The sequence below is a fragment of the Bombina bombina genome, chromosome 5, assembly GCF_027579735.1.
Source record: "Bombina bombina isolate aBomBom1 chromosome 5, aBomBom1.pri, whole genome shotgun sequence".
Taxonomy (NCBI): Eukaryota; Metazoa; Chordata; class Amphibia; order Anura; family Bombinatoridae; genus Bombina; species Bombina bombina.
The window spans coordinates 534,223,776-534,243,695 of NC_069503.1; the positions used below are offsets into that span (position 1 = coordinate 534,223,776).

The window sequence follows — 19,920 nt, forward strand, 5'->3', positions numbered from 1 at the left end:
CCTGATTCTGCAAAACTTTGTTGACTTCTCTGAAGGTAGCCCTCTTCTGAATTGTATACTGGGAAAGGTCTGGAAAGACCTGTATGTTCTGGAACCTGTCTGGGAGCTTAGGACTAGAAAACATTGCTCTATTGATCTGCTCCTTATGTGAAAAAATGAAAGCGAGCAATGACATCCCGAGGTTTGTTGGCTGAGACATTTCTGCCTCTAGGGAGTCTATGGATTCTATCCAGCAAATTGTCGCTTTGGAGTTGTGGAGATTTGAGGTAGCTGCAGAATTCATTAAGGAAGGACTCTAGATCCTGGGTTAGGATCTCCTCAGGAATTCCCCTAAATCTTAAGTTATTACGGCGGGAGCGATCTTCAATATCTGCCATCTTAGCCTCCATATTATCTAACATATCCACCACTATTAGAGAATGGTTAGACAAATTGGCCTGCTCTACCACCAGATCCTCCCGTTTCTGCTCCAGAACTACCACTCTCTTGCCAATCGCTCCAATATCTTTCCTCAGATCAGCTACAGAGCTCTTGAAGGTTTTAGTACGAGTGTCCTGTAGGTTGTTTAATTTCTGGGTGAGGGTGTCTACAATTTCTGACGCCATTGTGGATTCTGGAGCTAATATTGTTTGAGAGCACTGATCCAGTATGACTTTCTCTGTGGTAGAATCTGTGACTGGGGCTCCGATATCCAGGTTTTTTTCCAGCTGTAGCTTGGGTTTGAAATGATCAGCAACAGATTTTTTATATTCAATGTGGTTTGCAGTCCTTCTTCTGGACCCCTGCGGCATGATAGAGAGTCCACCACTTTGCTGGCTTCAAGTTGATGTACTGGACACTGTAGTTTCAGTATGTATGTGCTTGCTCAAGCAGACCACAATTAAACAGGTCTCACGCAGCTTAAATCTTATATTGTAACATATGGGGGCATAGTATCCCCTGTTAGTCCCCTGATTGCCGGAACCTCATGGTGTTTACATGAGCATGTTGAACACAAGGTCATTCACCAATAGGAACATTACTGCAGGTACTCAGGTATATTGGGAACAGCAGTGCAATATACCACATTCTCCTTATCTCAGTATTCACAAACTGAAAGCACTGACTCTAATGCAGAGGCTCTTAATCAATGAGGAGGCAGGCCGGGCATGTGATGGATGGTGGTGCAACTTTAAATGTCCTGCCTTAGGAATACTCTGCCCTGTGGGACTGGTAGGTGTATGGCGAGCAATGCAGACCGCCCTCCTGGGGAAGTGCCCCCTATTGGGCGGAGTAGGAAAAAGGAGAGTGGTTATGACCCGCTGACCACATGGGGTAGCGGGAAAGGGAGGAGGGGGTCTGTATCAGTAAGACCTGTGTTGAAGCTTTTAGGTTATTTACTGTCCACTATGGTGGAGTTCTGAATCCACAGTCCAATTAGGTATAGTGTCCTGACTCTTGGAATTTCAGCTTAGAAAATACAAATAAAAAGTGCTGCTTAATTAGGCCCCAGTATTGTACTGAAAGAAAAAAAAAATAGAGATTCTGTGCACACTATAAGCTTAATTTGTTTATTCACAGTAGATGCTCTCGCGGTATTATTACTGCAGCCACTATATCAGAGCAACCCAAACTGGAGTGGTGAGCTGTCCAGTCCAAAATTATTTGCTTGTTAAATTATTTGCTTTTGAGAGGTGTGTAACGACTTTTAAAGGATGTACATAAGCTGTGGGGCTCAGGCGTTAACTTTACCATCTTCCTGTGGGTCTCTGGTACCCCAGATGCTGTGTGGATATGGTTAGTTCTCTGCTCTTAAGTGTATGTCAGCAGCAGAACAGGTAGGCCTCAGCCAGAGATCGTGTGTATGTGGTTAGTACTGTGCACTTGCATATGGCAGCCTGTCTCTGGAATCCACTGATCCGCTCTCGAAACCCCTCCGCTGCAGGTGTTATATGGGGTTTTATCAACCGGCTACTACCCACCCTATACTACTTCAGGGTTTCTGACCGGGCGTAGTATACCGGGACTGACTATGGGCCTGTCTGCAGCATCTTTCTCTTATAGGACCCAAAATGGCTGCTTTTGGCGCTAAAAGTAATGCAGATGTTGGCTCCGACAATGTCCCAGGTTAGAGCTCCTGCTACCTATACCCTCTCTTCACCGGCCACCACTCCGGACCCCTATCTGATCAGAGCTCACCTCTGTTATGGTCCTCTAGCAGCAAACAAGGATCAAGGGGTTATCGGGCTGGCGCCACTAGGTCTCAAGCTGGATCCTGAGGTGTGTCGAGCTCTCTGTCTGCTCTGGATCTATTGGAGGCTTGTTCCCCGGTCCTGCTGCGATGTTGGTGAATGCTCCGGAGCGGATCCCCGACCCTCCGGAGCACAGTAGGTGGTAAGCCTGGAGTAGGGCCAGACGGATGCCAAGCTGTAAGGCCGATGTCCCCCTGGTTCACTTTCAGGGTCTGTAATATGTGGTATAGAGGTAATCTGCAAGGTATAGTATCCTCCTAGGATTAGCAGGATACCTAAATCTTAAGAAATAAGCGGCTTCTTAAACTTTTAAAACTTATTAAGTATATTATAAGACAGGAGCTCTCTGCCAGCACGTCCGCTCAGCTCAACGGTTAGCTCCACCTCCGGAAATTGTAATTTTATTATAAAGTTAGGGGGCGTAAGGTTTAGGAGTTACCAATTTAAATTAGTTTATTGTGATGTGGGGGGCTTTTGGTTTAGCGGATAATAGTTTAATTTAGTATATTTCATTGTGGGGGCTTGCGGTTTAGGGGTTAATAGGTTTATTATAGTTGCGGCGGTGTAGGGCGTAATAACTTTATTATAAAGGGGGCGATGTGGGCGGACGGCAGATTAGGGGTTAATAATATTTAAATAGTGTTTTAATGCAGGAGGATGGCAGTTTAGGGGTTAATAACTTTATTATAGTGGTGACAATCTCGGGGAGTGGAGGAATAGGGGATAATACATTTTTTTATTAGTGGCGGCGATGTCGGGAGTGGCAGATTAGGGGTTAATAACTTAAAAATAGTATTTGCGATGCAGGAGGGCCTCGGTTTAGGGGTTAGTAGGTAGTTTATGGGTGTTTAGTGTACTTTTTAACACTTTAGTTATGAGTTTTATGTACCAGTTTTGTAGCGTAAAACTCAAAACTACTGCTTTTAGATTGCGAAACGGATGTTGTCGGTATAGGCTGCAACGCAAGCTTTTTAGCCTCACCGCAAAACTCATAATGGCTACCCTATGGAAGTTCCATGAAAAAACGTAATTTTTACGAGTGCAGGACTGACGTTGCATTACAGGCTAAAAGGCTTGCGGTACAGCTATACCGACAAGACTTGTAATGGCTGCTGTGCTGTTTTAACGCTGAAAATACAATTTTTCAGCATTAAAACATGAACGCTTAGGCCTAGATTTAGAGTTCGGCGGTAGCCGTGAAAACCAGCGTTAGAGGCTCCTAACGCTGGTTTTAGGCTACCGCCGGTATTTGGAGTCAGTGATTAAAGGGTCTAACGCTCACTTTTCAGCCGCGACTTTTCCATACTGCAGATCCCCTTACGTCAATTGTGTATCCTATCTTTTCAATGGGATCTTTCTAACGCCGGTATTTAGAGTCGTTTCTGAAGTGAGCGTTAGAGCTCTAACGACAAAACTCCAGCCGCCGGAAAATAGCAGGAGTTAAGAGCTTTCTGGGCTAACGCCGGTTCATAAAGCTCTTAACTACTGTACCCTAAAGTACACTAACACCCATAAACTACCTATGTACCCCTAAACCGAGGTCCCCCCACATCGCCGCCACTCGATTAAAATTTTTTAACCCCTAATCTTCCGACCGCCACCTATGTTATACTTATGTACCCCTAATCTGCTGCCCCTAACCCCGCCGACCCCTGTATTACATTTATTAACCCCTAACCTGCCCCCCTCAACGTCGCCGACACCTGCCTACACTTATTAACCCCTAATCTGCCGAGCGGACCTGAGCGCTACTATAATAAAGTTATTAACCCCTAATCCGCCTCACTAACCCTATCATAAATAGTATTAACCCCTAATCTGCCCTCCCTAACATCGCCGACACCTAACTTCAATTATTAACCCCTAATCTGACGACCGGAGCTCATCGCTACTATAATAAATGGATTAACCCCTAAAGCTAAGTCTAACCCTAACACTAACACCCCCCTAACTTAAATATAATTTACATCTAACGAAATTAATTAACTCTTATTAAATAAATTATTCCTATTTAAAGCTAAATACTTACCTGTAAAATAAATCCTAATATAGCTACAATATAAATTATAATTACATTGTAGCTATTTTAGGATTAATATTTATTTTACAGGCAACTTTGTAATTATTTTAACCAGGTACAATAGCTATTAAATAGTTAAGAACTATTTAATAGTTACCTAGTTAAAATAATAACAAAATTACCTGTAAAATAAGTCCTAACCTAAGTTATAATTAAACCTAACACTACCCTATCAATAAATTAATTAAATAAACTACCTACAATTACCTACAATTAACCTAACACTACACTATCAATAAATAAATTAAATACAATTGCTACAAATAACTACAATTACATAAACTAACTAAAGTACAAAAAATAAAAAAGAACTAAGTTACAAAAAATAAAAAAATATTTACCAACATAAGAAAAATATTACAACAATTTTAAACTAATTACACCTACTCTAAGCCCCCTAATAAAATAACAAAGACCCCCAAAATAAAAAATTCCCTACCCTATTCTAAATTAATAAATGTAAAAGCTCTTTTACCTTACCAGCCCTGAACAGGGCCCTTTGCGGGGCATGCCCCAAGAAATTCAGCTCTTTTGCCTGTAAAAAAAAACATACAATACCCCCCTCCAACATTACAACCCACCACCCACATACCCCTAATCTAACCCAAACCCCCCTTAAATAAACCTAACACTAAGCCCCTGAAGATCTTCCTACCTTGTCTTCACCCTACCAGGTATCACCGATCCGTCCTGGCATCCGGTGCTGAAGAGGTCCAGAAGAGGCTCCAAAGTCTTCCTCCTATCCGGCAAGAAGAGGACATCCGGACCGGCAAACATCTTCTCCAAGCGGCATCTTCGATCTTCTTCCATCCGGTGCGGAGCGGGTCCATCTTGAAGCAGCCGACGCGGATCCATCCTCTTCTTCCGTTGTCTCCCGACGAATGACGGTTCCTTTAAGGGACGTCATCCAAGATGGCGTCCCTCGAATTCCGATTGGCTGATAGGATTCTATCAGCCAATCGGAATTAAGGTAGGAATATTCTGATTGGCTGATGGAATCAGCCAATCAGAATCAAGTTCAATCCTATTGGCTGATCCAATCAGCCAATCAGATTGACCTCGCATTCTATTGGCTGTTCCGATCAGCCAATAGAATGCGAGGTCAATCTGATTGGCTGATTGGATCAGCCAATAGGATTGAACTTGATTCTGATTGGCTGATTCCATCAGCCAATCAGAATATTCCTACCTTAATTCCGATTGGCTGATAGAATCCTATCAGCCAATCGGAATTCGAGGGACGCCATCTTGGATGACGTCCCTTAAAGGAACCGTCATTCGTCGGGAGACAACGGAAGAAGAGGATGGATCCGCGTCGGCTGCTTCAAGATGGACCCGCTCCGCACCGGATGGAAGAAGATCGAAGATGCCGCTTGGAGAAGATGTTTGCCGGTCCGGATGTCCTCTTCTTGCCGGATAGGAGGAAGACTTTGGAGCCTCTTCTGGACCTCTTCAGCACCGGATGCCAGGACGGATCGGTGATACCTGGATGGTGAAGACAAGGTAGGAAGATCTTCAGGGGCTTAGTGTTAGGTTTATTTAAGGGGGGTTTGGGTTAGATTAGGGGTATGTGGGTGGTGGGTTGTAATGTTGGAGGGGGGTATTGTATGTTTTTTTTTACAGGCAAAAGAGCTGATTTTCTTGGGGCATGCCCCGCAAAGGGCCCTGTTCAGGGCTGGTAAGGTAAAAGAGCTTTTACATTTATTAATTTAGAATAGGGTAGGGAATTTTTTATTTTGGGGGTCTTTGTTATTTTATTAGGGGGCTTAGAGTAGGTGTAATTAGTTTAAAATTGTTGTAATATTTTTCTTATGTTGGTAAATATTTTTTTATTTTTTGTAACTTAGTTCTTTTTTATTTTTTGTACTTTAGTTAGTTTATGTAATTGTAGTTATTTGTAGCAATTGTATTTAATTTATTTATTGATAGTGTAGTGTTAGGTTAATTGTAGGTAATTGTAGGTATTTTATTTAATTAATTTAATGATAGTCTAGTGTTAGGTTTATTTGTAACTTAGGTTAGGATTTATTTTACAGGTAATTGTGTTATTATTTTAACTAGGTAACTATTAAATAGTTCTTAATTATTTAATAGCTGTTGTACCTGGTTAAAATAATTACCAAGTTGCCTGTAAAATAAATATTAATCCTAAAATAGCTACAATGTAATTATAATTTATATTGTAGCTATATTAGGGTTTATTTTACAGGTAAGTATTTTGCTTTAAATAGGAATAATTTATTTAATAAGAGTTAATTAATTTCGTTAGATGTAAATTATATTTAAGTTAGGGGGGTGTTAGTGTTAGGGTTAGACTTAGCTTTAGGGGTTAATCCATTTATTATAGTAGCGATGAGCTCCGGTCGTCAGATTAGGGGTTAATAATTGAAGTTAGGTGTCGGCGATGTTAGGGAGGGCAGATTAGGGGTTAAAACTATTTATGATAGGGTTAGTGAGGCGGATTAGGGGTTAATAACTTTATTATAGTAGCGCTCAGGTCCGCTCGGCAGATTAGGGGTTAATAAGTGTAGGCAGGTGTCGGCGACGTTGAGGGGGGCAGATTAGGGGTTAATAAATATAATATAGGGGTCGGCGGTGTTAGGGGCAGCAGATTAGGGGTACATAGGGATAATGTAAGTTGCGGCGGTTTACGGAGCGGAAGATTAGGGGTTAATAATATAATGCAGGGGTCAGCGATAGCGGGGGCGGCAGATTAGGGGTTAATAAGTGTAAGGCTAGGGGTGTTTAGACTCGGGGTACATGTTAGAGTGTTAGGTGCAGACGTAGGAAGTGTTTCCCCATAGGAAACAATGGGGCTGCGTTAGGAGCTGAACGCTGCTTTTTTGCAGGTGTTAGGTTTTTTTTCAGCTCAAACAGCCCCATTGTTTCCTATGGGGGAATCGTGCACGAGCACGTTTTTGAGGCTGGCCGCGTCCGTAAGCAACTCTGGTATCGAGAGTTGCATTTGCGGTAAAAATGCTCTACGCTCCTTTTTTGGAGCCTAACGCAGCATTTGTTTGAACTCTCGATACCAGAGTTAATTTTATGCTGCAGCCAGAAAAAAGCCCGCGGAGCGTTAACAGCCCATCTACCGCCAAACTCCAAATCTAGGCCATAGTTTGTAATCTATGTGCTTTTGTCTTTGTTGTGTACCTCCAGAAAGTGTCTCGATAGGGCTGAGCATGGCCTATCGTTTTTCATATAGCCTAAATGCTCACGGATACGAATCCTGGCATCCCTACTTTTCATATCCACATACTGTTTTAGGTGTTCAACATATTCTATGAGGTACACAACATAAATGGTTGAGCAATTAAAACAACCTTTGGTTAGGAATGTTTATTGAGTATCACATGAGTAAAATCCCTTGCCCTCAGTGATATAGTCACACGCCTTACATCTATAATTCCCACCTCTGTAGGTGTTGGAGTTTAACCATTGAATTACAATTGCAAAAAACAAGGTGCTAGTCTGTTGTAATAATGGTCAGACACTGCTAATATGTTTTCTATTGAGGACTCCAGAAAATATTGTAATTACAAGGTGTTTACTGTCTATTCAACAGTCTATTACACAGGTTTAGATCAATTTGGACTGCTGGCAATTTATACTTTAGAAGAGAGGCCATATACAATATAATGTATTATTTTCTTATGAGTCACTTTTGGGTGTATAATGTTAGTTCTGTATCAGTTGTTTTTGTTATTTGGTGGGGAACCCCCTCCCCCCCCCCCACAAAATATGGGCTACGCACTGTATATAGCCGCAATGTCCCTTCCAGATAAACAGATAATCGGTTAAGGAATAAGTAGAAACATGCTTTTGTTTTCGTACGAAGTCACATTTGTGCCGACAATCAGATTTTGGTTTTGTTTTAACAAAACAAATATCTAAATAATTGCACAATGAAAATGAAAGAAAATTAAAAAATACTGAAGAAAATCATCATGGTTTACTTTATTTCTTTAAGCGGTTAATACTTAACTTACTTACGGCTAGATTTAGAGTTTTGTCGGTAACGACCCGAAAAGCTAACGCCGGCTTTTTTCTGGCCGCACAATAAAAATAACTCTGGTATTGAGAGTCCACATAAAGGCTGCGTTAGGCTCCAAAAAAGGAGCGTAGAGCATATTTAACGCAGCTTCAACTCTCGATACCAGAGTTGCTTACGCAAGCGGCCAGCCTCAAAAACGTGCTCGTGCACGATTCCCCCTTAGAAAACAATGGGGCTGTTTGAGCTGAAAAAAAACCTAACACCTGCAAAAAAGCCGCGTTCAGCTCCTAACGCAGCACCATTGTTTGCTATGGGGAAACACTTCCTACGTCTGCACCTAACACTCTAACATGTACCCCGAGTCTAAACACCCCTAACCTTACACTTATTAACCCCTAATCTGCCTCCCCCGCTATCGCTGACCCCTGCATATTATTATTAACCCCTAATCTGCCGCTCCGTAAACCGCCGCTACTTACATTATCCCTATGTACCCCAAATCTGCTGCCCTAACATCGCCGACCCCTATATTATATTTATTAACCCCTAATCTGCCCCCCACAACGTCGCCTCCACCTGCCTACACTTATTAACCCCTAATCTGCCGACCGGACCGCACCGCTATTATTATAAAGTTATTAACCTCTAATCCGCCTCACTAACCCTATAATAAATAGTATTAACCCCTAATCTGCCCTCCCTAACATCGCCGACACCTAACTTCAATTATTAACCCCTAATCTAACGACTGGAGCTCACCGCTATTCTAATAAATGTATTAACCCCTAAAGCTAAGTCTAACCCTAACACTAACACCCCCCTAAGTTAAATATAATTTTAATCTAACGAAATTAATTAACTCTTATTAAATAAATTATTCCTATTTAAAGCTAAATACTTACCTGTAAAATAAATCCTAATATAGCTACAGTATAAATTATAATTATATTATAGCTATTTTAGGATTAATATTTATTTTACAGGCAACTTTGTATTTATTTTAACCAGGTACAATAGCTATTAAATAGTTAAGAACTATTTAATAGCTAAAATAGTTAAAATAATTACAAAATTACCTGTAAAATAAATCCTAACCTAAGTTACAATTAAACCTAACACTACACTATCAATAAATTAATTAAATAAAATACCTACAATTACCTACAATTAAACCTAACACTACACTATCAATAAATTAATTAAATACAATACCTACAAATAACTACAATGAAATAAACTAACTAAAGTACAAAAAATAAAAAAGAACTAAGTTACAAAAAATAAAAAAATATTTACAAACATAAGAAAAATCTTACAACAATTTTAAACTAATTACACCTACTCTAAGCCCCCTAATAAAATAACAAAGCCCCCCAAAATAAAAAAATGCCCTACCCTATTCTAGATTACTAAAGTTCAAAGCTCTTTTACCTTACCAGCCCTGAACAGGGCCCTTTGCGGGGCATGCCCAAAGAAGTTCAGCTCTTTTGCCTGTAAAAAAAAACATACAATACCCCCCCCCAACATTACAACCCACCACCCACATACCCCTAATCTAACCCAAACCCCCCTTAAATAAACCTAACACTAAGCCCCTGAAGATCTCCCTACCTTGTCTTCACCTCACCGGGTTCAGCGATCGGTCCAGAAGAGGGTCCGAAGTCTTGATCCAAGCGGAGCAAGAAGAGGTCCTCCATCCGGTAGAAGTCTTCATCCAAGCGGGGCAGAAGAGGTCTTCCATCCGATTGAAGTCCTCATCCAAGCGGGATCTTCTATAGTCATCCATCCGGAGCGGCAACATCCTGAAGACCTCCGATGCGGAACATCCATCCTGGCCGACGACTGAACGACGAATGACGGTTCCTTTAAATGACGTCATCCAAGATGGCGTCCCTCGAATTCCGATTGGCTGATAGGATTCTATCAGCCAATCGGAATTAAGGTAGGAATATTCTGATTGGCTGATGGAATCAGCCAATCAGAATCAAGTTCAATCCAATTGGCTGATCCAATCATCCAATCGGATTGAACTTGATTCTGATTGGCTGATTCCATCAGCCAATCAGAATATTCCTACCTTAATTCCGATTGGCTGATAGAATCCTATCAGCCAATCGGAATTCGAGGGACGCCATCTTGGATGACGTCATTTAAAGGAACCATCATTCGTCGTTCAGTCGTCGGCCAGGATGGATGTTTCGCGTCGGAGGTCTTCAGGATGCTGCTGCTCCGCTCCGGATGGATGACTATAGAAGATCCCGCTTGGATGAAGACTTCAATCGGATGGAAGACCTCTTCTGCCCCGCTTGGATGAAGACTTCTACCGGATGGAGGACCTCTTCTTGCTCCGCTTGGATCAAGACTTCGGACCTTCTTCTGGACCGATCGCTGAACCCGGTGAGATGAAGACAAGGTAGGGAGATCTTCAGGGGCTTAGTGTTAGGTTTATTTAAGGGGGGTTTGGGTTAGATTAGGGGTATGTGGGTGGCGGGTTGTAATGTTGGGGGGGGTATTGTATGTTTTTTTTTACAGGCAAAAGAGCTGAACTTCTTGGGGCATGCCCCGCAAAGGGCCCTGTTCAAGGCTGGTAAGGTAAAAGAGCTTTGAACTTTAGTAATCTAGAATAGGGTAGGGCATTTTTTTTATTTTGGGGGGCTTTGTTATTTTATTAGGGGGCTTAGAGTAGGTGTAATTAGTTTAAAATTGTTGTAAGATTTTCCTTATGTTTGTAAATATTTTTTTATTTTTTGTAACTTAGTTCTTTTTTATTTTTTGTACTTTAGTTAGTTTATTTCATTGTAGTTATTTGTAGGTATTTTGTATTTAATTTATTTATTGATAGTGTAGTGTTAGGTTTAATTGTAGGTAATTGTAGGTATTTTATTTAATTAATTTATTGATAGTGTAGTGTTAGGTTTAATTGTAACTTAGGTTAGGATTTATTTTACAGGTAATTTTGTTATTATTGTAACTATTTTAGCTAGTTCTTAACTATTTAATAGCTATTGTACCTGGTAAAAATAAATACAAAGTTACCTGTAAAATAAATATTAATCCTAAAATAGCTATAATATAATTATAATTTATGTTGTAGCTATATTAGGATTTATTTTACAGGTAAGTATTTAGCTTTAAATAGGAATAATTTATTTAATAAGAGTTAATTAATTTCGTTAGATTAAAATTATATTTAATTTAGGGGGGTGTTAGTGTTAGGTTTAGACTTAGCTTTAGGGGTTAATACATTTATTAGAATAGCGGCGAGATTCAGTCGGCAGATTAGGGGTTAATAATTGAAGTTAGGTGTCGGCGATGTTAGGGAGGGCAGGTTAGGGGTTAATAAATATAATATAGGGGTCGGCGGTGTTAGGGGCAGCAGATTAGGGGTACATAGCTATAATGTAGCTGGCGGCGGCGTGCGGACGGCAGATTAGGGGTTTATTATTGTAGGTAGCTGGCGGCGACGTTGTGGGGGGCAGATTAGGGGTTAATAAATATAATATAGGGGTCGGCGGTGTTAGGGCAGCAGATTAGGGGTACATAGCTATAATGTAGCTGGCGGCAGCGTGCGGATGGCAGATTAGGGGTTAATTATTGTAGGTAGCTGGTGGCGACGTTGTGGGGGGCAGGTTAGGGGTTAATAAATATAATATAGGGGTCGGCGGTGTTAGGGGCAGCAGATTAGGGGTACATAAGGATAACGTAGGTGGCGGTCGGCAGATTAGGGGTTAAAAAAATTAATTGACTTGCGGCGATGTGGGGGGACCTCGGTTTAGGGGTACATAGGTAGTTTATGGGTGTTAGTGTACTTTAGAGTACAGTAGTTAAGAGCTTTATGAACCGGCGTTAGCCCAGAAAGCTCTTAACTACTGACTTTTTTCTGCGGCTGGAGTTTTGTCGTTAGAGTTCTAACGCTCACTTCAGACACGACTCTAAATACCGGAGTTAGAAAAATCCCATTGAAAAGATAGGATACGCAATTTACGTAAGGGGATCTGCGGTATGGAAAAGTCGCGGCTGAAAAGTGAGCGTTAGACCCTTTTTTGAGTGACTCCAAATACCGGAGATAGCCTAAAACCAGCGTTAGGAGCCTCTAACGCTGGTTTTCACGGCTACCGCCAAACTCCAAATCTAGGCCTTAGCTTTCTATGCAGAGCCCATTAAGGAAAGTATAGTAGCTAAAGGTGAAATTTTTACCTGTAGCTTTGAAATACTTAGATTCGTTTTAACCAAAATGAAATGTAAATGTTTACCTAAAATTAAGCATTTGTTTTATTTTAAACTAAATGAATATCAAACACAGAAGCGACCAAATATTCGGGGAAAGGAAAATTTTGTCTGAAACAAAAAATTCTTGTCTGCACATCTCTAGAAATAAAATACATATACAATATTTATACAGGTTTATGTACTTAAATGTATATGTTCATAAATAGATACACAAGTAATGTGATTTGTTTGAAAATGATGTCTAAATCAGTCAATTGATTGATCAATCAATCATTCTAAATAGGCATAGTAGTTACCTGAATGTGTATATTTTATAATAGCATAATACATTTCTTTGGTAAGAAGAATATTGTGTGGAATATGTGAGTGAATAGTTTTATATCATTTTTTTTACTTCATTTTCTTCTCCTCATAACTAAAGTCATAAACCATAGGCATCCTGAAGTCTACTTTACATGCTACTAAAGTATTTGTTGTCCTTCTTACCACTCACTAATACACTGTAATACAACAATGTAGTAAAGCAGTTGTGTCTTTTTTTCCATTAAATAGTTGTATTCGTTTTTACATATAACAATAACAACATAGGCATAGAGGGTATTTTTGCAATGCAACAGTGCACACATTCATGATAACAATGTTAACATCAGCTAAGGTTATGCCATTAGTACACTATTACAGTATTACACATATTTAGCTGTAGAGCAAAGGCATTTATGAAATCTTTGGTCGAATAAATTCTGTACAAAAATTCACTCTTTCTCTTGTAAGGTGTATCCAGTCCACGGATTCATCCATTACTTGTGGGATATTCTCCTTCCCAACAGGAAGCTGCAAGAGGATCACCCACAGCAGAGCTGTCTATATAGCTCCTCCCCTAACTGCCACCTCCAGTCATTCTCTTGCAGCTCTCGACAAGGGAAGTAGCTAGAGAGATGTGGTGAATTATCTTCAATCAAAAGTTTGTTATTTTTAAACAGTGCCGGCGTTGTACTGTTTTTTACCTCAGGCAGAAATTAGAAGAAGAATTTGCCTGAGGTTTTTGATGATCTTAGCAGGTTGTAACTAAGGTCCACTGCTTTTCTCACACATAACTGAAGAGTATGGGGAAACTTCAGCTGGGAGAACGACCTGCAGAATTTACTGCCCTGAGGTATGTTCAGTATATTTTTTTCTAGCGATGTTCCGCGGTGAAGGTCTACAGGATGCTGCCGCTTCGCTCCGGATGGATGCCGCTTGGCTGAAGACTTCAATCGGATGGAAGACCTCTTCTGCCCCGCTTGGATGAAGACTTCAGCCGGATCCTGGACCTCTTCAGCTCCCGCTTGGATGATGACTTCAGCCGGATCATGGACCTCTTCAGCCCCCCGCTTGGGCTTGGATCAGGACATCGGAGGAGCTCTTCTGGATCGATCGGTGAACCTGGTATGGTGAAGATAAGGTAGGAAGATCTTCAGGGGCTTAGTGTTAGGTTTATTTAAGGGGGGGTTTGGGTTAGATTAGGGTATGTGGGTGGTGGGTTGTAATGTTGGGGGGGGTATTGTATGGTTTTTTTTTTACAGGCAAAAGAGCTGAATTCTTTGGGGCATGCCCCGCAAAGGGCCCTTTTCAGGGCTGGTAAGGTAAAAGAGCTTTTCTATTTTAATTTTAGAATAGGGTAGGGCATTTATTTATTTTGGGGGTCTTTGTTATTTTATTAGGGGGCTTAGAGTAGGTGTAATTAGTTTAAAATTGTTGTAATATTTTTCTAATGTTTGTAAATATTTTTTTATTTTTTGTAACTTAGTTCTTTTTTATTTTTTGTACTTTAGTTAGTTTATTTCATTGTATTTATTTGTAGGTATTGTATTTAATTAATTTATTGATAGTGTAGTGTTAGGTTTAATTGTAGGTAATTGTAGGTATTTTATTTAATTAATTTATTGATAGTGTAGTGTTAGGTTTAATTGTAACTTAGGTTAGGATTTATTTTACAGGTAATTTTGTTATTATTTTAACTATTTTAGCTAGTTCTTAACTATTTAATAGCTATTGTACCTGGTTAAAATAAATACAAAGTTACCTGTAAAATAAATATTAATCCTAAAATAGCTATAATATAATTATAATTTATGTTGTAGCTATATTAGGATTTATTTTACAGGTAAGTATTTAGCTTTAAATAGGAATAATTTATTTAATAAGAGTTAATTAATTTCGTTAGATTAAAATTATATTTAATTTAGGGGGGTGTTAGTGTTAGGGTTAGACTTAGCTTTAGGGGTTAATACATTTATTAGAATAGCGGCGAGATTCAGTCGGCAGATTAGGGGTTAATAATTGAAGTTAGGTGTCGGCGATGTTAGGGAGGGCAGGTTAGGGGTTAATAAATATAATATAGGGGTCGGCGGTGTTAGGGGCAGCAGATTAGGGGTACATAGCTATAATGTAGCTGACGGCGGCGTGCGGACGGCAGATTAGGGGTTTATTATTGTAGGTAGCTGGCGGCGACGTTGTGGGGGGCAGATTAGGGGTTAATAAATATAATATAGGGGTCGGCGGTGTTAGGGCAGCAGATTAGGGGTACATAGCTATAATGTAGCTGGCGGCAGCGTGCGGACGGCAGATTAGGGGTTAATTATTGTAGGTAGCTGGTGGCGACGTTGTGGGGGGCAGGTTAGGGGTTAATAAATATAATATAGGGGTCGGCGGTGTTAGGGGCAGCAGATTAGGGGTACATAAGGATAACGTAGGTGGCGGTCGGCAGATTAGGGGTTAAAAAAATTAATTGACTTGCGGCGATGTGGGGGGACCTCGGTTTAGGGGTACATAGGTAGTTTATGGGTGTTAGTGTACTTTAGAGTACAGTAGTTAAGAGCTTTATGAACCGGCGTTAGCCCAGAAAGCTCTTAACTACTGACTTTTTTCTGCGGCTGGAGTTTTGTCGTTAGAGTTCTAACGCTCACTTCAGACACGACTCTAAATACCGGAGTTAGAAAAATCCCATTGAAAAGATAGGATACGCAATTTACGTAAGGGGATCTGCGGTATGGAAAAGTCGCGGCTGAAAAGTGAGCGTTAGACCCTTTTTTGAGTGACTCCAAATACCGGAGATAGCCTAAAACCAGCGTTAGGAGCCTCTAACGCTGGTTTTCACGGCTACCGCCAAACTCCAAATCTAGGCCTTAGCTTTCTATGCAGAGCCCATTAAGGAAAGTATAGTAGCTAAAGGTGAAATTTTTACCTGTAGCTTTGAAATACTTAGATTCGTTTTAACCAAAATGAAATGTAAATGTTTACCTAAAATTAAGCATTTGTTTTATTTTAAACTAAATGAATATCAAACACAGAAGCGACCAAATATTCGGGGAAAGGAAAATTTTGTCTGAAACAAAAAATTCTTGTCTGCACATCTCTAGAAATAAAATACATATACAATATTTATACAGGTTTATGTACTTACATGTATATGTTCATAAATAGATACACAAGTAATGTGATTTGTTTGAAAATGATGTCTAAATCAGTCAATTGATTGATCAATCAATCATTCTAAATAGGCATAGTAGTTACCTGAATGTGTATATTTTATAATAGCATAATACATTTCTTTGGTAAGAAGAATATTGTGTGGAATATGTGAGTGAATAGTTTTATATCATTTTTTTTACTTCATTTTCTTCTCCTCATAACTAAAGTCATAAACCATAGGCATCCTGAAGTCTACTTTACATGCTACTAAAGTATTTGTTGTCCTTCTTACCACTCACTAATACACTGTAATACAACAATGTAGTAAAGCAGTTGTGTCTTTTTTCCATTAAATAGTTGTATTCGTTTTTACATATAACAATAACAACATAGGCATAGAGGGTATTTTTGCAATGCAACAGTGCACACATTCATGATAACAATGTTAACATCAGCTAAGGTTATGCCATTAGTACACTATTACAGTATTACACATATTTAGCTGTAGAGCAAAGGCATTTATGAAATCTTTGGTCGAATAAATTCTGTACAAAAATTCACTCTTTCTCTTGTAAGGTGTATCCAGTCCACGGATTCATCCATTACTTGTGGGATATTCTCCTTCCCAACAGGAAGCTGCAAGAGGATCACCCACAGCAGAGCTGTCTATATAGCTCCTCCCCTAACTGCCACCTCCAGTCATTCTCTTGCAGCTCTCGACAAGGGAAGTAGCTAGAGAGATGTGGTGAATTATCTTCAATCAAAAGTTTGTTATTTTTAAACAGTGCCGGCGTTGTACTGTTTTTTACCTCAGGCAGAAATTAGAAGAAGAATTTGCCTGAGGTTTTTGATGATCTTAGCAGGTTGTAACTAAGGTCCACTGCTTTTCTCACACATAACTGAAGAGTATGGGGAAACTTCAGCTGGGAGAACGACCTGCAGAATTTACTGCCCTGAGGTATGTTCAGTATATTTTTTTCTAGCGATGTTCCGCGGTGAAGGTCTACAGGATGCTGCCGCTTCGCTCCGGATGGATGCCGCTTGGATGAAGACTTCAATCGGATGGAAGACCTCTTCTGCCCCGCTTGGATGAAGACTTCAGCCGGATCCTGGACCTCTTCAGCTCCCGCTTGGATGATGACTTCAGCCGGATCATGGACCTCTTCAGCCCCCCGCTTGGGCTTGGATCAGGACATCGGAGGAGCTCTTCTGGATCGATCGGTGAACCTGGTATGGTGAAGATAAGGTAGGAAGATCTTCAGGGGCTTAGTGTTAGGTTTATTTAAGGGGGGGTTTGGGTTAGATTAGGGGTATGTGGGTGGTGGGTTGTAATGTTGGGGGGGTATTGTATGGTTTTTTTTTTACAGGCAAAAGAGCTGAATTCTTTGGGGCATGCCCCGCAAAGGGCCCTTTTCAGGGCTGGTAAGGTAAAAGAGCTTTTCTATTTTAATTTTAGAATAGGGTAGGGCATTTATTTATTTTGGGGGTCTTTGTTATTTTATTAGGGGGCTTAGAGTAGGTGTAATTAGTTTAAAATTGTTGTAATATTTTTCTAATGTTTGTAAATATTTTTTTATTTTTTGTAACTTAGTTCTTTTTTATTTTTTGTACTTTAGTTAGTTTATTTCATTGTATTTATTTGTAGGTATTGTATTTAATTAATTTATTGATAGTGTAGTGTTAGGTTTAATTGTAGGTAATTGTAGGTATTTTATTTAATTAATTTATTGATAGTGTAGTGTTAGGTTTAATTGTAACTTAGGTTAGGATTTATTTTACAGGTAATTTTGTTATTATTTTAACTATTTTAGCTAGTTCTTAACTATTTAATAGCTATTGTACCTGGTTAAAATAAATACAAAGTTACCTGTAAAATAAATATTAATCCTAAAATAGCTATAATATAATTATAATTTATGTTGTAGCTATATTAGGATTTATTTTACAGGTAAGTATTTAGCTTTAAATAGGAATAATTTATTTAATAAGAGTTAATTAATTTCGTTAGATTAAAATTATATTTAATTTAGGGGGGTGTTAGTGTTAGGGTTAGACTTAGCTTTAGGGGTTAATACATTTATTAGAATAGCGGCGAGATTCGGTCGGCAGATTAGGGGTTAATAATTGAAGTTAGGTGTCGGCGATGATAGGGAGGGCAGGTTAGGGGTTAATAAATATAATATAGGGGTCGGCGGTGTTAGGGGCAGCAGATTAGGGGTACATAGCTATAATGTAGCTGGCGGCGGCGTGCGGACGGCAGATTAGGGGTTTATTATTGTAGGTAGCTGGCGGCGACGTTGTGGGGGGCAGATTAGGGGTTAATAAATATAATATAGGGGTCGGCGGTGTTAGGGCAGCAGATTAGGGGTACATAGATATAATGTAGCTGGCGGCGGCGTGCGGACGGCAGATTAGGGGTTAATTATTGTAGGTAGCTGGTGGCGACATTGTGGGGGGCAGGTTAGGGGTTAATAAATATAATATAGGGGTCGGCGGTGTTAGGGGCAGCAGATTAGGGGTACATAAGGATAACGTAGGTGGCGGTCGGCAGATTAGGGGTTAAAAAATTTAATCGAGTTGCGGCTATGTGGGGGGACCTCGGTTTAGGGGTACATAGGTAGTTTATGGGTGTTAGTGTACTTTAGAGTACAGTAGTTAAGAGCTTTATGAACCGACGTTAGCCCAGAAAGCTCTTAACTACTGACTTTTTTCTGCGGCTGGAGTTTTGCCGTTAGAGTTCTAACGCTCACTTCAGACACGACTCTAAATACCGGAGTTAGAAAAATCCCATTGAAAAGATAGGATACGCAATTTACGTAAGGGGATCTGCGGTATGGAAAAGTCGCGGCTGAAAAGTGAGCGTTAGACCCTTTTTTGAGTGACTCCAAATACCGGAGGTAGCCTAAAACCAGCGTTAGGAGCCTCTAACGCTGGTTTTCACAGCTACCGCCAAACTCCAAATCTAGGCCTTAGCTTTCTATGCAGAGCCCATTAAGGAAAGTATAGTAGCTAAAGGTGAAATTTTTACCTGTAGCTTTGAAATACTTAGATTCGTTTTAACCAAAATGAAATGTAAATGTTTACCTAAAATTAAGCATTTGTTTTATTTTAAACTAAATGAATATCAAACACAGAAGCGACCAAATATTCGGGGAAAGGAAAATTTTGTCTGAAACAAAAAATTCTTGTCTGCACATCTCTAGAAATAAGATACATATACAATATTTATACAGTTTTATGTACTTACATGTATATGTTCATAAATAGATACACAAGTAATGTGATTTGTTTGAAAATGATGTCTAAATCAGTCAATTGATTGATCAATCAATCATTCTAAATAGGCATAGTAGTTATCTGACTGTGTATATTTTATAATAGCATAATACATTTCTTTGGTAAGAAGAATATTGTGTGGAATATGTGAGTGAATAGTTTATTATCATTTTTTTTACTTCATTTTCTTCTCCTCATTACTAAAGTCATAAACCATAGGCATCCTGAAGTCTACTTTACATGCTACTAAAGTATTTGTTGTCCTTCTTACCACTCACTAATACACTGTAATACAACAATGTAGTAAAGCAGTTGTGTCTTTTTTTCCATTAAATAGTTGTATTCGTTTTTACATATAACAATAATAACATAGGCATAGAGTACGTATTTTTGCAATGCAACAGTGCACACATTCATGATAACAATGTTAACATCAGCTAAGGTTATGCCATTAGTACACTATTACAGTATTACACATATTTAGCTGTAGAGCAAAGGCATTTATGAAATCTTTGGTCGAATAAATTCTGTACAAAAATTCACTCTTTCTCTTGTAAGGTGTATCCAGTCCACGGATTCATCCATTACTTGTGGGATATTCTCCTTCCCAACAGGAAGCTGCAAGAGGATCACCCACAGCAGAGCTGTCTATATAGCTC

General features: G+C 39.6%; 1 protein-coding gene across 1 annotated transcript in view; it reads left to right on the top strand.

The window, feature by feature from the left end:
• The first annotated feature begins 2,051 nt into the window (after positions 1-2,051).
• The window catches only part of LOC128661539 (olfactory receptor 13C9-like), a 29,057-nt gene continuing 11,188 nt past the window's right edge, over positions 2,052-19,920 (top strand). Inside the window, exon 1 of the mRNA XM_053715785.1 lies at positions 2,052-2,106. Within this exon, the coding sequence (XP_053571760.1) occupies positions 2,052-2,106 (55 nt within the window). The remainder of the gene's footprint in view (positions 2,107-19,920) is intronic.